Source organism: Pinus tabuliformis, chromosome 3_1 (assembly GCF_031772625.1).
Source record: "Pinus tabuliformis cultivar Carrire ecotype Pingquan chromosome 3_1, CPIR1, whole genome shotgun sequence".
NCBI lineage: Eukaryota > Viridiplantae > Streptophyta > Pinopsida > Pinales > Pinaceae > Pinus > Pinus tabuliformis.
In genome coordinates, this window is record NC_142301.1 from 657,988,820 (window position 1) to 658,006,630 (window position 17,811).

The window sequence follows — 17,811 nt, forward strand, 5'->3', positions numbered from 1 at the left end:
TTTGCAGAATGATGAGATTCCGATGGACGCTCCCTCGGTTGGTCCGGAGGTTCCCTCTAACCCTCAGATCTCTCAGAAACGTTCTCATTTCTCTTTGTCCTCAGACTCTGATAAGGATACTCAGCCGCCAGAACAGAATAATCTACAACTTGTTATGACTCAGCCAAGCTCCACTGGGTGGATCAAAGTGAGTAAGAAAAAAGGCAAAAAATGTCGTTTTGCAGGAAATAACCCTTCGGGGTAGCTTTTTCTGCTCAGTATTTTCCTTTGTATTCCTATGCTTTTTATGGCCCTTTCCTTGTCTGTCTCTATGGAGCAAGGTTGATTCCCTATCACCTCCGGCTCCCTTGCTTCTCTGCTCTGCCTGTTTCCAGGCTTGATTGTACTATATTTTTTCCTCTCTTAATAGAATTAGTCTTTATTCAGAAAAAAAAAAAAAAGAATGCAAAAGGTTAAGAATTTATAATGGAAATGATTTCCAATAATGGTTAAAGTGGAAATAGAAAATAAATATTTCTTTTGTCTTTTGGGTAATAAGATGATTGAATTATTGCTAAAATTGTTATAAAGTTTGCTCAATTTTGGAAGATGGTTTAGGAGCTCCTTTGTTAGTATGAAAAAAACCATTTTATTTCCATACAAGCATTTGTAAAGCTTCATGACATTTGTTTTAGGGATATCAACACCGCTCTTTTTAAATTATCTTCTTAGCATGGGATCAAAATTTGTGAGATACTCATTGGGTTTTCAATCTTTGTGCAATGTGAGTTCATGATGTTGGTTGGATAATCTCACTCCATTATTACAAAATTGTATCCTTATGGTATTGAAAGGTGGCTGGTGTCGATCATAGATGTTCTCATCATTGAAGAAAAAATGTTCTAAGGGTGTTCCTTAAATAAGAAATATGAAATATATCAATATCCATACTTTGCAAGGGGAGGTCGTAGTAATTATTCTTCCATGCTCATGCCCTTGCAATGATAGAACTATTCATCATATGGGGGAATATATGCAAGCAAAAGGTTGTATATTTGAATAGTCAGAGTAGCCATCATAAAAACAATGAAATGTGCATATGTGATGCATGTATTTGTAGAGGTGCTAGACTATCATACTTCAACAAGAAGCATGGATATATTTGCATAGAGAGGGTATAAATGATTCTTTGAATATAATCAACAACATTTTCGGAGGTTTGATCAATGAGAATACCAAATGCACACTCTATAACAACTTATAAGTCATTAACAAATGCTATATCACCTAGATTTGAAAATAAAACGTCAAAATCATGAGTAGACTAACAATTGCGAAACTATTCTCATTGAGGTAAGGTAAGGTCAAGGTTAGGTTTCAATAAACATGAGATGCATGGTTTACATTCTTGTCATTGTTAATGGTTTTCAAATATGGATTATGGATAATTATTATCACTTTTTGTCATGCTTTTTAATAAAAAGATTATATAGTGTGAAAAATTGATGTGTTTGTATATTGAATGAAAATAAGATTTGAAAAATGAAAAATGTATTTGGACAAAAAAATAATAATCAAAGTGGAATTAATAGGTCAACATTTGATTGTTCTCTATTGTAATTACATCGAAGGTGTCTCTTTGTGGGATTGGGTTGCACAAACACTGTTCATCCCAGTCAATTAGATGCATCCATTTTCATCTTCATCCATCAAATAATTCTTTTACATGATGCACTCTGAACATTGCCTGCAATGGTTTTCTTCTGATGTCTGATGCCTCGTCTTTCTGTTACTGGACCCAAATCACCAGATAAGGATCACCATCCCTTTGTTGATGGGAGTCCCCTGGTTCTGCGAGGCTTCAAATGCCCACAAGCCAAGATCGATGTTGATGTCGGGGTTCTCAACATGGCACTCTCAGAAGTCAAAACCTGTGACTCGAAGCTTTGTCTACTGCTCATGTTCCTTAACCAACTTGAAATACACAACTTAAGATGAGGAGCTATGCTTTGGATGCAAATTATTCTTGAAATTATCTTTTACTATCGAGTTCTTGGAAATCTTGTAGCCTTGCAACTTAAACCTTCATTTACCAGATTTGGATTACAAAAAACATGACTACGAGCTTTACTTCTCACATCAATTCTTTTCTTCACAAACAATTCCTATGTCAAGTTTTCTTAATCAAATCTTAGGGCCTTGTGATTATAACCTTTGGGAGTTGTCTTTAGTGCGACTTTTTGGACTTTCCGGTGTCGGATTTTGGCGGAAAAATTTGAGGTGAAATATTGATTTGTGTTATTTACGCTGGTTTTTTGACTGTGTATATGGATTCAACATCCTAAAAAAGCCCTAGGGCACTTCGATTGTGCGTGGGTTAACCATCAAGCTTGTGATTTCAATAATTTTCTACGAGATTTTAGAGAAATTAGACCAGAAAAACCCATCGGAAAAACTTTCAAAAAGTTTCACTAACGACAACTCGATAACCTTTGTCTATCCCTCCTTTTGCTTAACCAACCTAAATTACAAAATGTGGGACTAGAAGCTTTGCTCTAGATGCAAGTTCTTGATCTTACCCAACTCTTCTGCTGTCCAGCCCCTGAAAATATTACAACCTCACACCTTGAACATTTGTCTGCTCCTCCTTTCACTAAATCGACTTCAATTACTCAATATAAGATGAGAAGATTTTCTATGGACACAAAATCTTTATCAAGCTCTTTCGCTAGCAAGCTCATGAAAATCTTATTGGAAAATTTGGCAAACCTTGTGCACATGCATTCACCAGTAACCTTTATTTATGACAAGATGATCTTCCCAAATCTTTTATTCCTTCTATTTTTCTTTGTAGATTTAGAAACAATTACTAATATATAAAAGGTTAATATTAATCGAGATTAAAAAAACGATTCTCTCCATCCATACAGTTAAATTGACCATGTTGGCCGGGATGGCACGTTTTTATTGTCAAACTCTATATGGTATAATTTGTGAAATTCCAAATACGATTGAAAGTCTCGCATACATGTTATATAATATAATATCTTTATAAAAATTTACAAATATTTTGAATTTTTGAATTTTAATATGTGATAGTTTTTTTATGGTTTAAAAAAACTAAAATAAAAATTATTTTTAAAGGTCAGTTTAAGTATTTTGTATATAATATTTTCTAAATATTTTATGGTTTGGTTTGAAGTTTTTGGTAGATTATAAATAATTTTGATTAAATTTATTTAAAATTGGTTTTTTTTAATTGCACCTATGGATTTAACATTTTAAGAATTTTAAAAAATTCAAAAAAATTATAATTCAAATTTTGAGATTAATTAAAATTCATAATTCTAATTTATCTTTCCAACCAATTCGAACCAAATTCTACACAAATGAGACTAAAAATACAACCAAAAAACTTCCCATCTTATAACCAATAACACGAAATAAAAAATGCATGTACATCATCAAATTTTATTGATAAGGATGTGTGGTAGTGTATGCCCCACCCAGCATTTGCTGAGATAGTTAGAATTTACGTGATCTTCAAGCAAGAAACTTAAAAGTTCCACGTCTTTGGTATATAAAAATTAGAAGCGTAGTTCCACGTCGGGGCAACGCTGCCATCATGAGGACTTGTATGTTTGACTTCTTAACCAACGTCGCTACTCATCTTCCCACTTGAGAAATGTTGGAGCTATTATCACTCCACACCATTCCACTAGGTCCACTCGAACCTACCAATAAAGGGACCGAGCCTGACACAAAACCGCTACTTTCACCAACAATTTCCTCTGAAATTGAAATTGTAGAAGCATGATGATCCTCATGTTTGATAGCCTCTTTCAGCTCTGCAACTACCTCACTCACGCTCGGCCTGCCCGACGGTTCATCGTGAGCACATCTCATCGCTAATTTGGCAACCTCAGTGATAGACATCATGTCGTAACCTCCATCCAACTTCTTGTCGATGATTTCTGCTATTTTGTCAGGATTATCATTGTCCATTACGAAAGGTGTCACCTATAGATACGCCGATAATTATTGTTAGTCTTGGAGAAATGCACTCTAGGAATTCCTATAAATATTAATTGATGGTAAAATTACTTACCCATCTAATGATGTTCAGTTGCTCTACAGGTAGTTTTAAATCTATGGGTTGTCTACCACATATGACCTCCAGCAAAACCACTCCAAAACTATACACATCGCTCTTCTCCGTCAACATTTGAGTACTGAAATACCTGTCAAGTGTCTCACAAAAGATTACAATGGAAAAGCAAAATGCCTTGAATTTCTTAGCATCAGAATATTGCAAATAGGTGCAACCTATATATGTCCAACATACTCTGGATCCAGGTATCCTGCAGTTCCTTTTACGGCAGTGGTAACATGAGTAGCCTCCCCATCATCAGTCATCCTTGAAAGGCCAAAATCTGCTACTTTTCCATTCAAATCACTGTCTAAAAGGATGTTGGCGGTCTTGATATCCCTGTGAATTATTTTTGGGGTGCAACCGACGTGCAGGTATTCCAGTCCTTGAATAGAAACCATAGGTGTATAAGTGAGATATGTCGTTCCTCATTATTTGTCCTCTGTAATATTAAGTAGAAATCTAGAAATTTACGGCTATTTTATTATTCTCGATACTTCACAACGCGCATTTAGATAAAAAGAATCACTGTGCATCAAATTAACTAAGAGAAAGAGTAACCTTGTGCTGCATCTAAAGCTATTTTGAGCCTGGTTCTCCAATTTAATTTGGAATGATGTGCACTAGGACCTGGAAAAGAACCCATGTTGGTTATCTTAGATATTTTATCAACTCAAGTAAACATATATCTCTCAGCAGAAGTATTTACCATAAAGGTGATCCCTTAGGGAGCCTCCTGACATGTACTCGTAGATAAGCATAACTTCTCTTGATTCGTTACAATAGCCTAGTAAAGAGACCAAGTTTCTATGATGGATTCTGGAAAGAAGATCAACCTGTTCATCAAATGACCGTTCGCGTGAATTTTACAATACATCATAAATGGTTTCAAACCATGATTCTGTGGTAAGAATTGTTTGCATTAAATCCAAATTGAACCATATTACATGATTGAATATATATCTGAAATTCACCTCATTTAAGAACTCTTTAAATCCTTGTCGCGAGGACTGTGAGAGCACTTTGACGGCTATGTATTTTCCTTGGGGCAATTTACCCAAAAACACCGATCCAAATCCCCCTCGCCCGATCTCTTGACTAAAGGTCTGTGTGGCCGCTATCATCTCATCTAGAGTGAAGGCTTGGGATTTCGTTGAACTTGGCACCATAACCATCGAATAATCTGTCACCAATGAAGGGAAAATAAAGTTACTGAGAATCACAGCACCACCAATCAATCAATCAATCTAAGCTAATATAAGCTAATTTCATTTACAGGGATGACTACCATTATGTATCGCATTATAATATATTTAATATTATTAGTATTTATTAACCTTGGTACAAGAAAGATCTTGGTTCCATTTCCTGCCCGCATCTTTTGTCGGCAACGCCCTGTTCTTTTCTCCTGAATTTGTTGTAATACACAGCAATTGCCACTATCATTGCTGAAGCGATGATTAGAATACCGCCGACTATCGTTCCGAGCAAAACCTTCCTTTTGTTCTTATTTGTAGTATGCAGAATGCATTTCCCCTTATGCATAGGTAAGTAGGAGTTTCCACAGTAACTGCAGTAGACCAAAGATAGAGATTATCCATGAACGTCCTCTAGTACTATTAACGAGAATCTGAGCTGGATTGATTATTGTCTTAACTTGTCGATGACATTTCTTTTATAGAAAGTAGGAAAGAAAAATTGAAATCTCTAATGATTTATGTCAAAACATAAGGAATATAAAATAGGATATGGTTACCTGAATTTCAATGAACCATTAAGAAGTTGGATAGGAATTACACCACTAAAATTATTATTATTTATATTCCTGTGAAAATAAACACTGCGATATTTACTACTTTGATCGTGTCTAATTCTGAATAAAATTGTGGAAATAAATTTCGAATAAAATGTGCCAAAAATTAAATAGAATCAGAAGAAAAAGGGCGACGTACAGCTCTTTTAGGTTTTTCAGATCGCATAACCAATAAGGAAGAGTACCGCTCAAGTTGTTGTTTTGTAGATATCTACATAATTAGCAAAGTAATTTTGGTTTTATGAAAATGCATATGCTCACTAAAAACAGACAAATTGAAAGTTGAATGTTGAAAAAACAAACCAACTGAAAATTGAAATGTTGAGAAGAAACTTACAATCTCTCCAATTTGGTTAAACTGGAGAAATTTGGCAGATTTCCCATAAAAGAGTTATTATCCAGAGATCTGCCAATTTCACACAAATGATGTTGCACATATATTATGATTTGATATATAATATTCAGACACAAACTATGTTCCCCTCCATTAAAGGCATCCAGAATTCTTTTGAGTCCAACTAGGCTTAAAATATGGTTAATTTCTTCTTACACGTTAATTAATGCGGTCAACTGTCCAATATCGTTAGGCACCAATCCTGTAAAGTTCTTCCCTGACAGATTGCTGCCAATAAATTTTCGTCAATATAAATTTTCACCATTGAATCTGGACAGTCATACGATTTCAGCTCGAAACATATCGAAGAAATTAACTTACATTTCCGAAATTCTTATGGGCAGAGTAGTGCTACTCTCACATGCAATTCCATTCCACGGGACCGAAAAGCAAGGATCAGAAATCCAACCTTTCATGCCAAACCTGCTTTTGATAGACTCAAGGGCTTTTACTGCATCATCAAAAGAACTTGGTTAGAAATTGGATCATAATATCAACGATTCCAGTCTCAAAACATTAAGAAGGTAACTTACGATCTTCTGCATATGTGGCTGGTTGGGTGTCAATTATTTTGTAAGTCTCAAAAGCGTTGATGATAGGACCACTGGTAGCGTCACCAGTGCTGACCAAGGCAAAGATGAAGTCCTCTGCTTGGTTGGATATGAATGTTCGCTCCAGGGTAGAATAATTGCTCAGAGAAGTAATGGCTTCAGACCGATTTTGACCATTTATTCTCACGGAAAAGGATCTGTGTTCAGACATATTTAGCTTCTCGATCTCTGCAAAATATAACAACAGTAATAATTTGTGACCATTGGTCGGTCCTACAGTGAATTGAAAATCATCTTCCATGATAACTTCCGCCGTTTGCATCACAGCAGGTGGAGGAAGTTCCTTGGTATTGTTGGTTGAAATGGTCTCATTACAACTTACAAACCGTACTGAAATAGAATTAGAAACAGTTAAAGCTGATTTATAGTGCCAGATCCGGTCGAACTTGTCTTCAGGATACCTGTTTTATTACACATAAAAAGCCATTAAAATATGACTCGTAGATTTCCATTAAAAAAAATATCATAACCAATACTTGTTACCTATATTTCTAAAGTAAACTCACCTAAGCATAAAACTTCCACCGACATCATATCTCCATACTGAAATCAACATTGTTCCTGGCTTAGCCTGTTCATACATGCCTGCTTGGAGCGTCCTCAGTTCGATAGCAGAGATAAAGGGATCATCAGTTTCCGGGGTTCTGATCAAACAGATGTACAGCACTGTGCCAGAACTAACAAATATTGTTTCATTATAAAGTACTTCATCTAGATTTGAGATCGCTATGTTTCCCATAGCTAACAGATCCAGTGTCTCAATAGAGAAAGCGAAGCTTGGCAGTTGTCCGGATCCACTGTAATTTCCAAACTTAAACCACAGCCTTAAGAGGTAAGGTATATTAGGGGTCACAGACAACTGATAGCAGCTTTTGTTCAGAGGCTTCGGGAAATATCGTAGAGTATCCAACTCTAGGTAAGAACCGTCACCGTAATCATAGGCGTTCACGACCTGTGCTATCTGACCGAAATCTATAAAATTAGTATCAGTAACCCAGCTTACTTTGTCTTCTCCTGTTCGATTGGTTTTCCATCCACAATCGATACGTAAAAATCCTTCCACACGACCAGAAATTACTTTTAATAAAACAATATCTTGTCAACCAAATATGACGATTCATCAAAAAGACATCAAATGGTGATTCAAGCAGACACTCAAATGACGATTCCGAAAGTTAAACACAACGGAAAAACTACAACATTCCCGGCAACTGTGAACTTAGGTTCCATAATTAGTACATACCTGGTTGAGCAGAAGTAAGAGGCAATAAACTCAAGAGCACGCCAGCTAGCGCTATGCAACCTCTCCATTTGCCATAACGAAATTTGTCCATAGTCAAAACCATTTAGAAAAAGGTCCTCAGGCGATATAACAGTAGAATGAAAGGAGGAGGATTCAGACAAACAGTTGCCTGTTTCGAAGGAAATTGGAAGTGTTCTTTACATATGATATCTTCGCCTCTGCCTGTGTGTGACCTCTCTCAGAAAGTCCAATAATAACTATCTTCTCGACTGTCTATTTAATGTGTATGTTCAACATCACCGCTGCGAAATTGCTTTCGCGAGAATATCTTGGCCTCTGCCTGTGTGTGACCTCTCTCAGAAAGTCCAATAATAACTATCTTCTCGACTGTCAATTTAATGTGTATGTTCAACATAACAGCTGCGAAATTGCTTTCCTCCAACTCGCGAGTCAAGTTTTTTCCATGCACAACTTTCCGTATCCAGAATTTTGTTCTCATTCCACTTGCGAGTCAATTTTTTTTTCCATGTGGAAGTCTCCCTATTTAATGTGTATGTTCAACATTACACCTGCCAAATTCCTTTCCTCCAACTCGCGAGTCAAGTTTTTTTCATGTACAACTTTCCGTATCCAGAATTTTGTTCTCATTCCACTTGCGAGTCAAGTTTTTTTTCCATGTGCAAGTCTCCGTCTAGACTTTTGTGTTCACCCGGCCTGGGAGTCATCTTTTCCTCTAGAATACTCCGTATCCAGACTTTTGTGTTCCTCCGACTTGCCCGTCACGGGTCTTTTTGCACGGACAACTCTTTTTATCCAGTCTTTTCAAATGATAACGAAGGATACACCTGGGTGATACAATGCATTTAATCTGGGTGGCTGGGTAGTATCAAGCTGGTTGGATTTGGATTTTGTAATAGGTGAATATTGGAGTGAGTTCTAAGTAAGTAATAATTGAAGTAGTTATATAAATTAAATGGTTTATAAATATCGATAATTATTATTTTATTATAAATATTTAAATATATAGAATATAAATATATTTAATGGAGTGACTGGATAGTATAAAGGTTGTTGGATTTAGTAATAGGTGAATAGTGATGTTTTTATCAAAATTTTAAATTTAGCCCTAAAATTTAATAATAAGTAATAATTGAAGTAATTATATAAATTAACTGATTTGTAAATGTTGATAAATTATTAATTTATTATAAATATTTAAATATTTATATTCTATATCTAAGATTAATAATAGTTACGGTTAAGGAAAATCCACCCATATTTAGGTGAGACGATTATCTTGACTACAATTTTGGTGGGAGGATAATAGCAACTCTTTCTTACCACTCAAGCTATAAACACATAACATTTTTTTGTGTGATTTATTGTATGGAAACCTACCCATGTCTAGGTGAACTGGTTATCTTTCATGTAGAAATGACTCCCAAGGAACAAACATGAAAATCTCCACATGATAGGAACCCATTAGAGAGAATAATAGCAACTAGCTACACCCTCTTGACTTTATAATAATAAAAAAATAATATGTAAATTAAACATATATACATTTAAAAAACCAGTCACTTTATTATGAATTCCTCCATTTTATCCTAAAGATTTTTTATCTTTAAATAAGCTTTGCAATAATACCATGGGCCAATAGTATGATTTATCAATATCACATACTCAAAAACTATAACTCATTTTGTATAATACTAATCTATATGTTTTTTTTAATTAATCAATTTAATTTTAAAAAATGCATAAATACTTAGAAGATAATACAAAATATTTAAAATATTTTTTAGAAATTAAATCTATTGACCTAATAATTATTAATAATTAAATTAAAATTATAAAATCTTATTTTAAAATAAACATATAATTATTTACTTTCCACGTTCATAAATACAAAATGAAAAACCATCCCCGCGCTCTGCAGCTCACCAAGTGACTCATCACCTTGGTCCAAACGACGCTTAGAAACTCCATCCCCGCGCTCTGCAGCTCACCAATTGACTCATCACCTCCTGCAGCAAATAAAGCTATGCAGCTCACCAAGTGACTCATCACGTCGGTCCAAACCACGTGTAGAAACTCCATCCTCGCACTCTACAGCTCACCAATTGACTCATCACTACCTACAACAAACAAAGCTCCTCATCAGGAGGCGATAGACAGGAGGCAGGTTCATTCATCTCACCAAGTGACTCATAACCGCTTGCAGCAAACCAAGCTCCTCATCACCAGGCGACAGACAGGAGGCACGTTCATTCATAACCTCAAATCCCCTGTTCCCAAAAAAACAGTAGCATAACAAAAACAAAGAATTCTCATTGTCTGATTAGTAATTCATTATTTGAATTTTTTGGACTGTTGAACATAAAAAAGCACCCTACCTTTGATTTATCAGTGTTCGGAGCCTTGAGGCTTTAAAGGGCGGGAATGTGAGTTTTTCATGGAACAGAGGATTAGCTTCTAACAGTTTCTTTAGCTCTATAAGCATAATGGTCCTAGCTGACTTTGCATCCCCATACTTAGATGGCTGCTCATTTTCCCTATAAAATACCAAATCCAACTCAGTCCAACTATACCAAATCCAACTCACTCCAACTATATAGGACTTCCGAAAGTCGATGCATGATTTCAAGGCTTCTTTTCGACTTGAACCACCAAAACTGCCAAAAATATAAATAAGAGAATGTACCTGAAGTTGTCCAGGGTAAGAAGCTACGTGATTTCTTTAAACAACTCTTCGTTGAATGAAGAAAAGACTTTGAGATCCTTCACCAATATCTCTATAGCTCTAGCCCGATCTTGCATGTGAATACCCAAATGATAATTTTTTATTTTCAACATACCAATACTGCAATCTCACTCATCTATGCATTCTGGAGAGAAAGTACCTTAAGAAAGAAGGATATGCTTACTTGTCTAAAGCTTACAAATATTTCTGCTTTCTAATCTCGAATGAGGGTTTATGTGTTTAGTGGGTTGCCCCTTGAGGGTTCTGGGCAGTCAAGTTCACCTAAGCTTATTTATGCTCTACACAACAACATATCTAATCTAATATCATTTATAACACCTGAGAGTTCATCCTACATGTATGTTATATTGTCGATGCCATACTCAAAGTCAAGGACAGTTCAACTAAAAATAAGAATTCCTCTAGAAACAATTCAAAGTAAGCAGAGACTTCAGGAAGCATTTGAAACTTGGGGTCGATTCACACATCACCCCTATAATTAGGGGAGTGCTACAATATGTGGACAATTCCAAGATGTAGTTGAATGCATAAAAGATCGTAAGAAAAGTCATTGCTAGACTACTCCTTTTCAAGTTTCAACTACCGTCATCATCACCTCGTTACCAAGCCATCAAACCTATTGACTACAATAAGAATTCAATTGCCTACAGGAAAACGTATTGAATGCCCTGACAGATGTAGATTTAGACTGCAAAAGCACATATTTGGCAACTATTACTAGAGGGGGGGAATGGGAGCTCAGGGTACTATTCCTATGATTCCAAACCAAATCCAAATTGACAGTTAATCTTAGAGGGGCAGTGGTACTATAATTTCCCATGATTTGAGAAGAAACCAAATCCGCATCAATCTGCAGTATTGATTATCAATCCAACTATTCTTTTCATTAGCATCCCATTCATAAAGCCCATAAAACCAAAAAGTATCCATAGTGGCAAGCTGTCAAATTCTTACTGCTCATACATTTATAGCCCATATGATTAAATTCTTATTATCAAAACTAAACTCAAGCACAAATCAAACCAGTAGGAATTTCAAATCTGAAATACTGGTTAAATTTGAAGGTTTTTGTAACAATTTAGTGACCATTTTCATCATTTTAACAAAAATGTTAATGATTTTTGGCTATATTTAACTAGCAAATCATGCAGTAACAAACAATTTGTCCATCAAATTTCATATCTAAACAACCTAACAAAACTACATCACATAATCCTACTGACATTGACTTTGATTGAGTACAACAAATATCTCATTTCTTGATCACAAAAAATATACCAGAAGAAGCCAAAAAACTCAGCTAAAAACATACTTCAAGATTCAGCTTCCAAGATGGAATTTATTGTAATGTGCCTCATTATTCCATTTTACAAGTGTAATGTGGAGGTTGTTACACTGTATTTATCCAGGCAACAGTGTTATATTATGATGCCTATGCTCCTGAGGGCCGTAGATCAGATCTTTTTCTAGATTAGGAATGCAAGAAGTTGAATCTTGAAGTATGTTTTTAGCTGAGTTTTATGGCTTCTTCTGGTATATTTTGTGTGGTCAAGAAATGAGATATTTGTTGTACTCAAGCAAAGTCAATGTCGGTAGGATTCTGTGATGTAGTTTTGTTAGGTTGTCTAGATATGGAATTTTAGATTTGAAATTCCTACTGGTTTGATTTGTGCTTGAGTTTAGTTCTGATAATAAGAATTTAAATTTGAAATTCTAAATAAGAATTTACATTTGAAATACAATAGTTGGACAATTCCAAGATGTAGTTGAATGCATAAAAGATTATATTCTCATGCAAGCTAGTCTTTCTACTTAAGGGAACTCTTCTCCTATTGTACAATCAGCTAGAGCTCATTGAGAAAACAATCTTCATTTCTCAAGAGTAAGTTTTTTTGTATCCTTGGCTCACCTAGATCTGTTCAGCTCTTCTCATCTCCATCTACCTTTGGCCCAAATCATCTTTCCAGATTAACTGAGAACAAAATATCTCCATTGCATTGGTTGGTATGTCTGCTAGGCACAGTTCATGTTTTTGGTTGTTTTTTCATTCAGAACCAATGCTCTGAGTCAACATCTCAGCTACTTTGACGAGACAAGGAAATATGTTATGACCCACAATTGATTTTTCTCTCATTTTCCTGATATGGAATAAGTTTCCTGTGCATGCTTGTCTTCTCATCCAATCGTTGATTGTATGTACATCAACAATTTAATATTTCACTCATTTACATGGGTTGTATCTTACATATTGCACAAATATTGATTTTTATCTCATTTTCCCGATATGGAATAAGTTTCATGTGCATTCTTTTCTTCTCATCCAATCGTTGATTTTATGTACATCAACAATTTAATATTTCACTCATTTACAGGGGTTGGTTCAATGGCTAGATTCAATTTTCTCTTCTCATCCACCTTAGGGAAAACCTCTTGTCTCAACATTTTCCATTTTACCAAAGCAAATATAAGGCCCAGAATGAAAAGTGTGCTTCCTATTGTGATCCCAGCAATCACCCTAGTGCTCAATAGATGAGGTTGTTGTCTTGGATTGAGCTTGCATTTTTGGCCCATTAGATTTCCACATATAGCCTTGTTTCTAAGAAATGAAGAAGAAGCAGTAAAATTACTACATCCACCACCCTCAGGAAGAGCTCCTTCCAATAGATTATCCGAGAGATTGAAGAAGTTGAGATCCATAAGATTGCACAATTCATCGGGGACTGAACCTAAGAGATAATTATAAAAAATGTCCAAGTATATGAGTTGTGAAAGACTACCAAGCTCTAGAACTATTGTACCTGTAAATTCATTGGTGTGAAGATCCAAGTAGGTTAGACAAGAGAGATTGGCAAGAGATCTTGGAATTTCTCCACTAAATGAATTTAAACTCAGATCAATGTCCTAATCTGATGCCAGACTGTGCTCTTTGAAAGCAAGCTAGAAATGCCACAAGATAACCTGTTTTGTTGTACATATAGACCAACAATGTTGACCAAATTCGCAAGAGTAGTTGGTAATGAGACATATAGTTTAAACTTATAGCTTAAAAACATTAACATTCCAAATTCTCAAAACAGAGTACATACCAGATTGAACATTAATTTCAATTTTAGTTAGAATGTTGCAAAGAAAGAATTCTAAATCAATATAATTCATAGCTTAAAAAATCTAAATCCTACATCTACTGCCATGTTTGACTTTCTTAAGGGAATGAGATGAGTTCAATATTGAATAGCTATAAAATATGAGATTTCATTGCCTTTTCTTTGTTCTAGCACATCTCTTTTGCCACAGGTAGTGGAATGTGAGCATAATGATTGCCTGCTATAAATTTCACATATATTATGGGAGCACCGAGAATCTTTGAGGACAAACTACTAGTAGAGTTGTGATGTAAACATACATTGTAGAAAGGCCTTTCATTCAAGTCTAGTCCTGCTTAGCAAATGGTCACCCTCGAAAAACATGGCCAAAATTCATTGGATTGCATCTGTTCATGTTGTCAAAGGAATCTTTCCTTTCAGGAATGCCATGTTCAAAGTGAATGAGGCAAGAAGCAACATCTTAAAGGAAAGGCTTGCATCCCAAATAGCCTGCATCCTTTTTTGCTATTTATTTTTGTCATTATTGAGTGATTGATATTTCAGACCTCAAAAAAGCATAAAATAGGTCTTATATTTATATATATGTTGGATAATTTGCTAAGATTGAAAGTTCAGTTCTGATGTCCTTGCATATTGTTTGACCAGATCAATTCAAAATGGGCAAGCGAAGCAAATGGAAACATATCATGGATCTTGAGGTGCATGACCTTAAAGGCAAAATGGCGTTCTCTAGTAAAGACTTGGTTTGGATGAAAATAAATAGAAAAAACAATAGTATTGATCGAGTTGATGTAATCCCATTACGACAAGTTGCTAACTTTATCAAAGGAGAGGAAGAAAATCCTATTGCTCCATGTAAATTCATACGAAAAACGAAAAAAGAACCAAAAGAAAGAGTTACCGCTACATTGCAATATGAGATGTGAGTATTTAAAATATGTATTGTTTAGTTGTTTTGAAACCACATTTATCTTTCTTTTTATGTACTAACATTTTAAAATTTTTGTGTAGTTATCATTGTTCATTTGGCCCAGAGGACAAGATAGGAAATCTTCCAGCTAAACAAAGGACCTCATTTATGCAGAAGAGGGGTTGCCAATGCCACTTTATTGTGAAAATTATGCATGAAATTCTTGATAGAGAAATATTAACTTTCAATATGTATGAACATGAAGATGGGGAAGGTTGGGCTTGTCATGGTCAACATGACACTTCAGATGAGACCAGGACCTTGCATAGGCCAAAGCTTTCAAAGGATGTTGTTGCATATGTAGAGAGTTGTTTCTTTTTGGGAGTGCATTTTGATGTAGTGTATAGAACCCACATTAAGAGACATGTTAACATCGATGTGGCAGCTCAAGATAGAGATTTATTCTTATGCAAGAAAAATATTGTAAACATCTATAATAGGTTGGCGAAGGGAAATTATCAACTTCACAAAAAGGATGAAATGAGTGTAAACCATTGGTATCAAAAGCATCGGGAAGATTTTTTCTTTTACCAAAATCCCAATGGTGTGGAGGTCCCTTTTATAATAGGGATTCAAACAAAGTGGATGTTCGAGACAATGGTCAAGATATCACACAATAGCTTAATAGCCATGGATTCAACATTTAACACAAATAAATACGGGGTAACTTGGATGCTAATGATTGATTGAATATATTTATTTAAGTTGTATACATTCAGAATGATTAATAACTTGTATTTGACTTTATGTAATGTTGAAAATGATAGTATCAGTTGTGTATACTTGTGGCATTTGATGAACAACAAAGCAGGGTGTCTGTTGCATGGGTCATGGCATCACGAAACACATCAGATGATATTGCAATATGGTTGAAGCAGCTCATGCGCAAGTGTTTCCAAACCCGTCCTAATTGGAAAGTCAATGCTTTCATGGTTGATGACGCACTAACTGAAATCAGTGCCTTGAGGTAACTTTAACATTGTCATGATATAACCAAACTTGCATTTTTTCTAAAAATAGCACACTAAAATGCATTAAATATGGCAGGAGGATCATAGGTTGTGATGTGATCTTATGCGTTTGGCATGTACAGAGGGCTTGGTTAAAAAATGTCAATTGGTTGGCCACTAGTTCCATAAAAGCCAATGACATGTTCAATGAGTTAAGTTTCATCATGAAATACACTCTCAATTATGAAGTGGAAGATGCAATCAATCAATTTTTTTATCAAATTTGCAGATGAAGAGAAGTTCTTAGACTATTTCAACAAGAATTGGGTCACTGGAGATAAGATTCGTAAGTAAACATTTTTTCATATTATATGCATTTTTTTCTTCTATAAAGGTGATATAGTGAGACTTACATCGTTCTATTTTCAATTAGGTATGTGGGTGAAAGGTTGTTTGGAGTTTCCTCATGCAAATCAGGAGACCAATAACGCTGTTGAGTCATACCATTGTTACCTAAAAACAACATTTCTATCTGATAGAAGGAAAAAATGTGCCCAGAAGATGGATTGGTTATTGCATATGCTACTAACAACAGTTGAACCTTGTTATCAATTCAAGGAAATCTTAAAAGAAGAAGGATTTCTAAACAACTACAAGAGAGAAAAGCAGCTAGAATCATCAGTGGAATGAGCAAGAAAAATTCTGGACACTGATTGTTGTCCTCATGAGAGAATAACCCGTGATTATTGGGTGAGAAGTCAGACAGATCGAGGTAAAAAATACCTTGTCACCTGGTATCGTACGAATTTTATAATGTGTGAATGTCCATGGTCTATCCGTGTAAACATTTGCAAGCATGCCATAAAGGTTATTTGGTTGTATTTACACTTGGATAATTCAAATCCATTGCTTCATCGGCACGCAGAGGATAACAGATTCAATGACCCACCTGAGATCAATATAGAGCCTCAAAACCATGATGTAGATGTTGATTCTACTCTTATGGCCACAAATATTGTTGATGCAGATGCCGAGGCACTTCATTTGGCAAGGGAGGAGTTGTTTAGCTATACACATCTCATTTTAGATAACCCTCCTACTACTTTGACGAAAACAATCCAGTTGATTGGTATGCTTAAAAAAATGTTGGATGAAGCCAATAATTTGCACGTTACTAATTTTGACTTCACACCTTGTTACACTAAAAAATGTCACCATGACTATTTACAGTTAGTATGGCTCAATCAACAGTCATGCTACCCTCTTAGGCAAGTCTTATGCCTCTGCTATCCATCTCAAACTCAAAGAAGAGAGAAGGTCTTGTAAAAAATGTGTTTATCTCTGGGGACGCAGGTTCTCTCAAGCCCTACCTGCAGGGACGCTCACAATGTTCACAAAGGCTGCGTCCTTGGACGCTCTGTATGTTAAGCGACAGGTGCGTCCTTCTGTAAAAGGCAAAATGCGCAAGTTTCATCTTAAAAAAGTTACTTGTGGTTACTTCTAGAACTTTCTAGAGGTCGGTTTGATGAAATGGATGCGCCTCCAGTTGGTTCATGTATCCCTATTAAGGAGGAACTTATCCCATCAATAAGGGAGCTATCCCACCCAAAGAGGGTGATTATCCCATTGATGGTGGACCTGAATAACCTCTTTACAGCACTATAAATAAAGGCATTGAGCCAGAGGGAGGAGAGGTTGAAGCTATACATTTTCTTTGGGTAAATGCTGCAGGAATTAGGACTCCCATTTAGAACCTTGTGAGGAGAGATTGTCTTTGCTTGATTCTACTTGGAAGTGGGTGAGCTTTGTCAAAGTAGAGGAAAACCCTTGATG

General features: G+C 35.5%; 1 protein-coding gene across 1 annotated transcript; it reads right to left on the reverse strand.

The window, feature by feature from the left end:
- Positions 1–3,638: 3,638 nt before the first annotated feature.
- LOC149188788 (putative LRR receptor-like serine/threonine-protein kinase At1g67720) lies at positions 3,639–8,400 on the reverse strand. The gene is made up of 15 exons (XM_089413098.1): positions 8,191–8,400; positions 7,454–8,003; positions 6,870–7,348; positions 6,658–6,787; positions 6,493–6,564; positions 6,280–6,348; positions 6,082–6,153; positions 5,886–5,954; positions 5,467–5,699; positions 5,104–5,312; positions 4,839–4,965; positions 4,691–4,759; positions 4,325–4,514; positions 4,088–4,220; positions 3,639–3,999 (listed from the first exon to the last, which is right to left on the reverse strand). The coding sequence occupies exons 1-15, from the start codon at positions 8,291–8,293 to the stop codon at positions 3,646–3,648; spliced, it is 2,859 nt and encodes a 952-aa protein (XP_089269224.1). The 5' UTR covers positions 8,294–8,400; the 3' UTR covers positions 3,639–3,645.
- Positions 8,401–17,811: the final 9,411 nt, after the last annotated feature.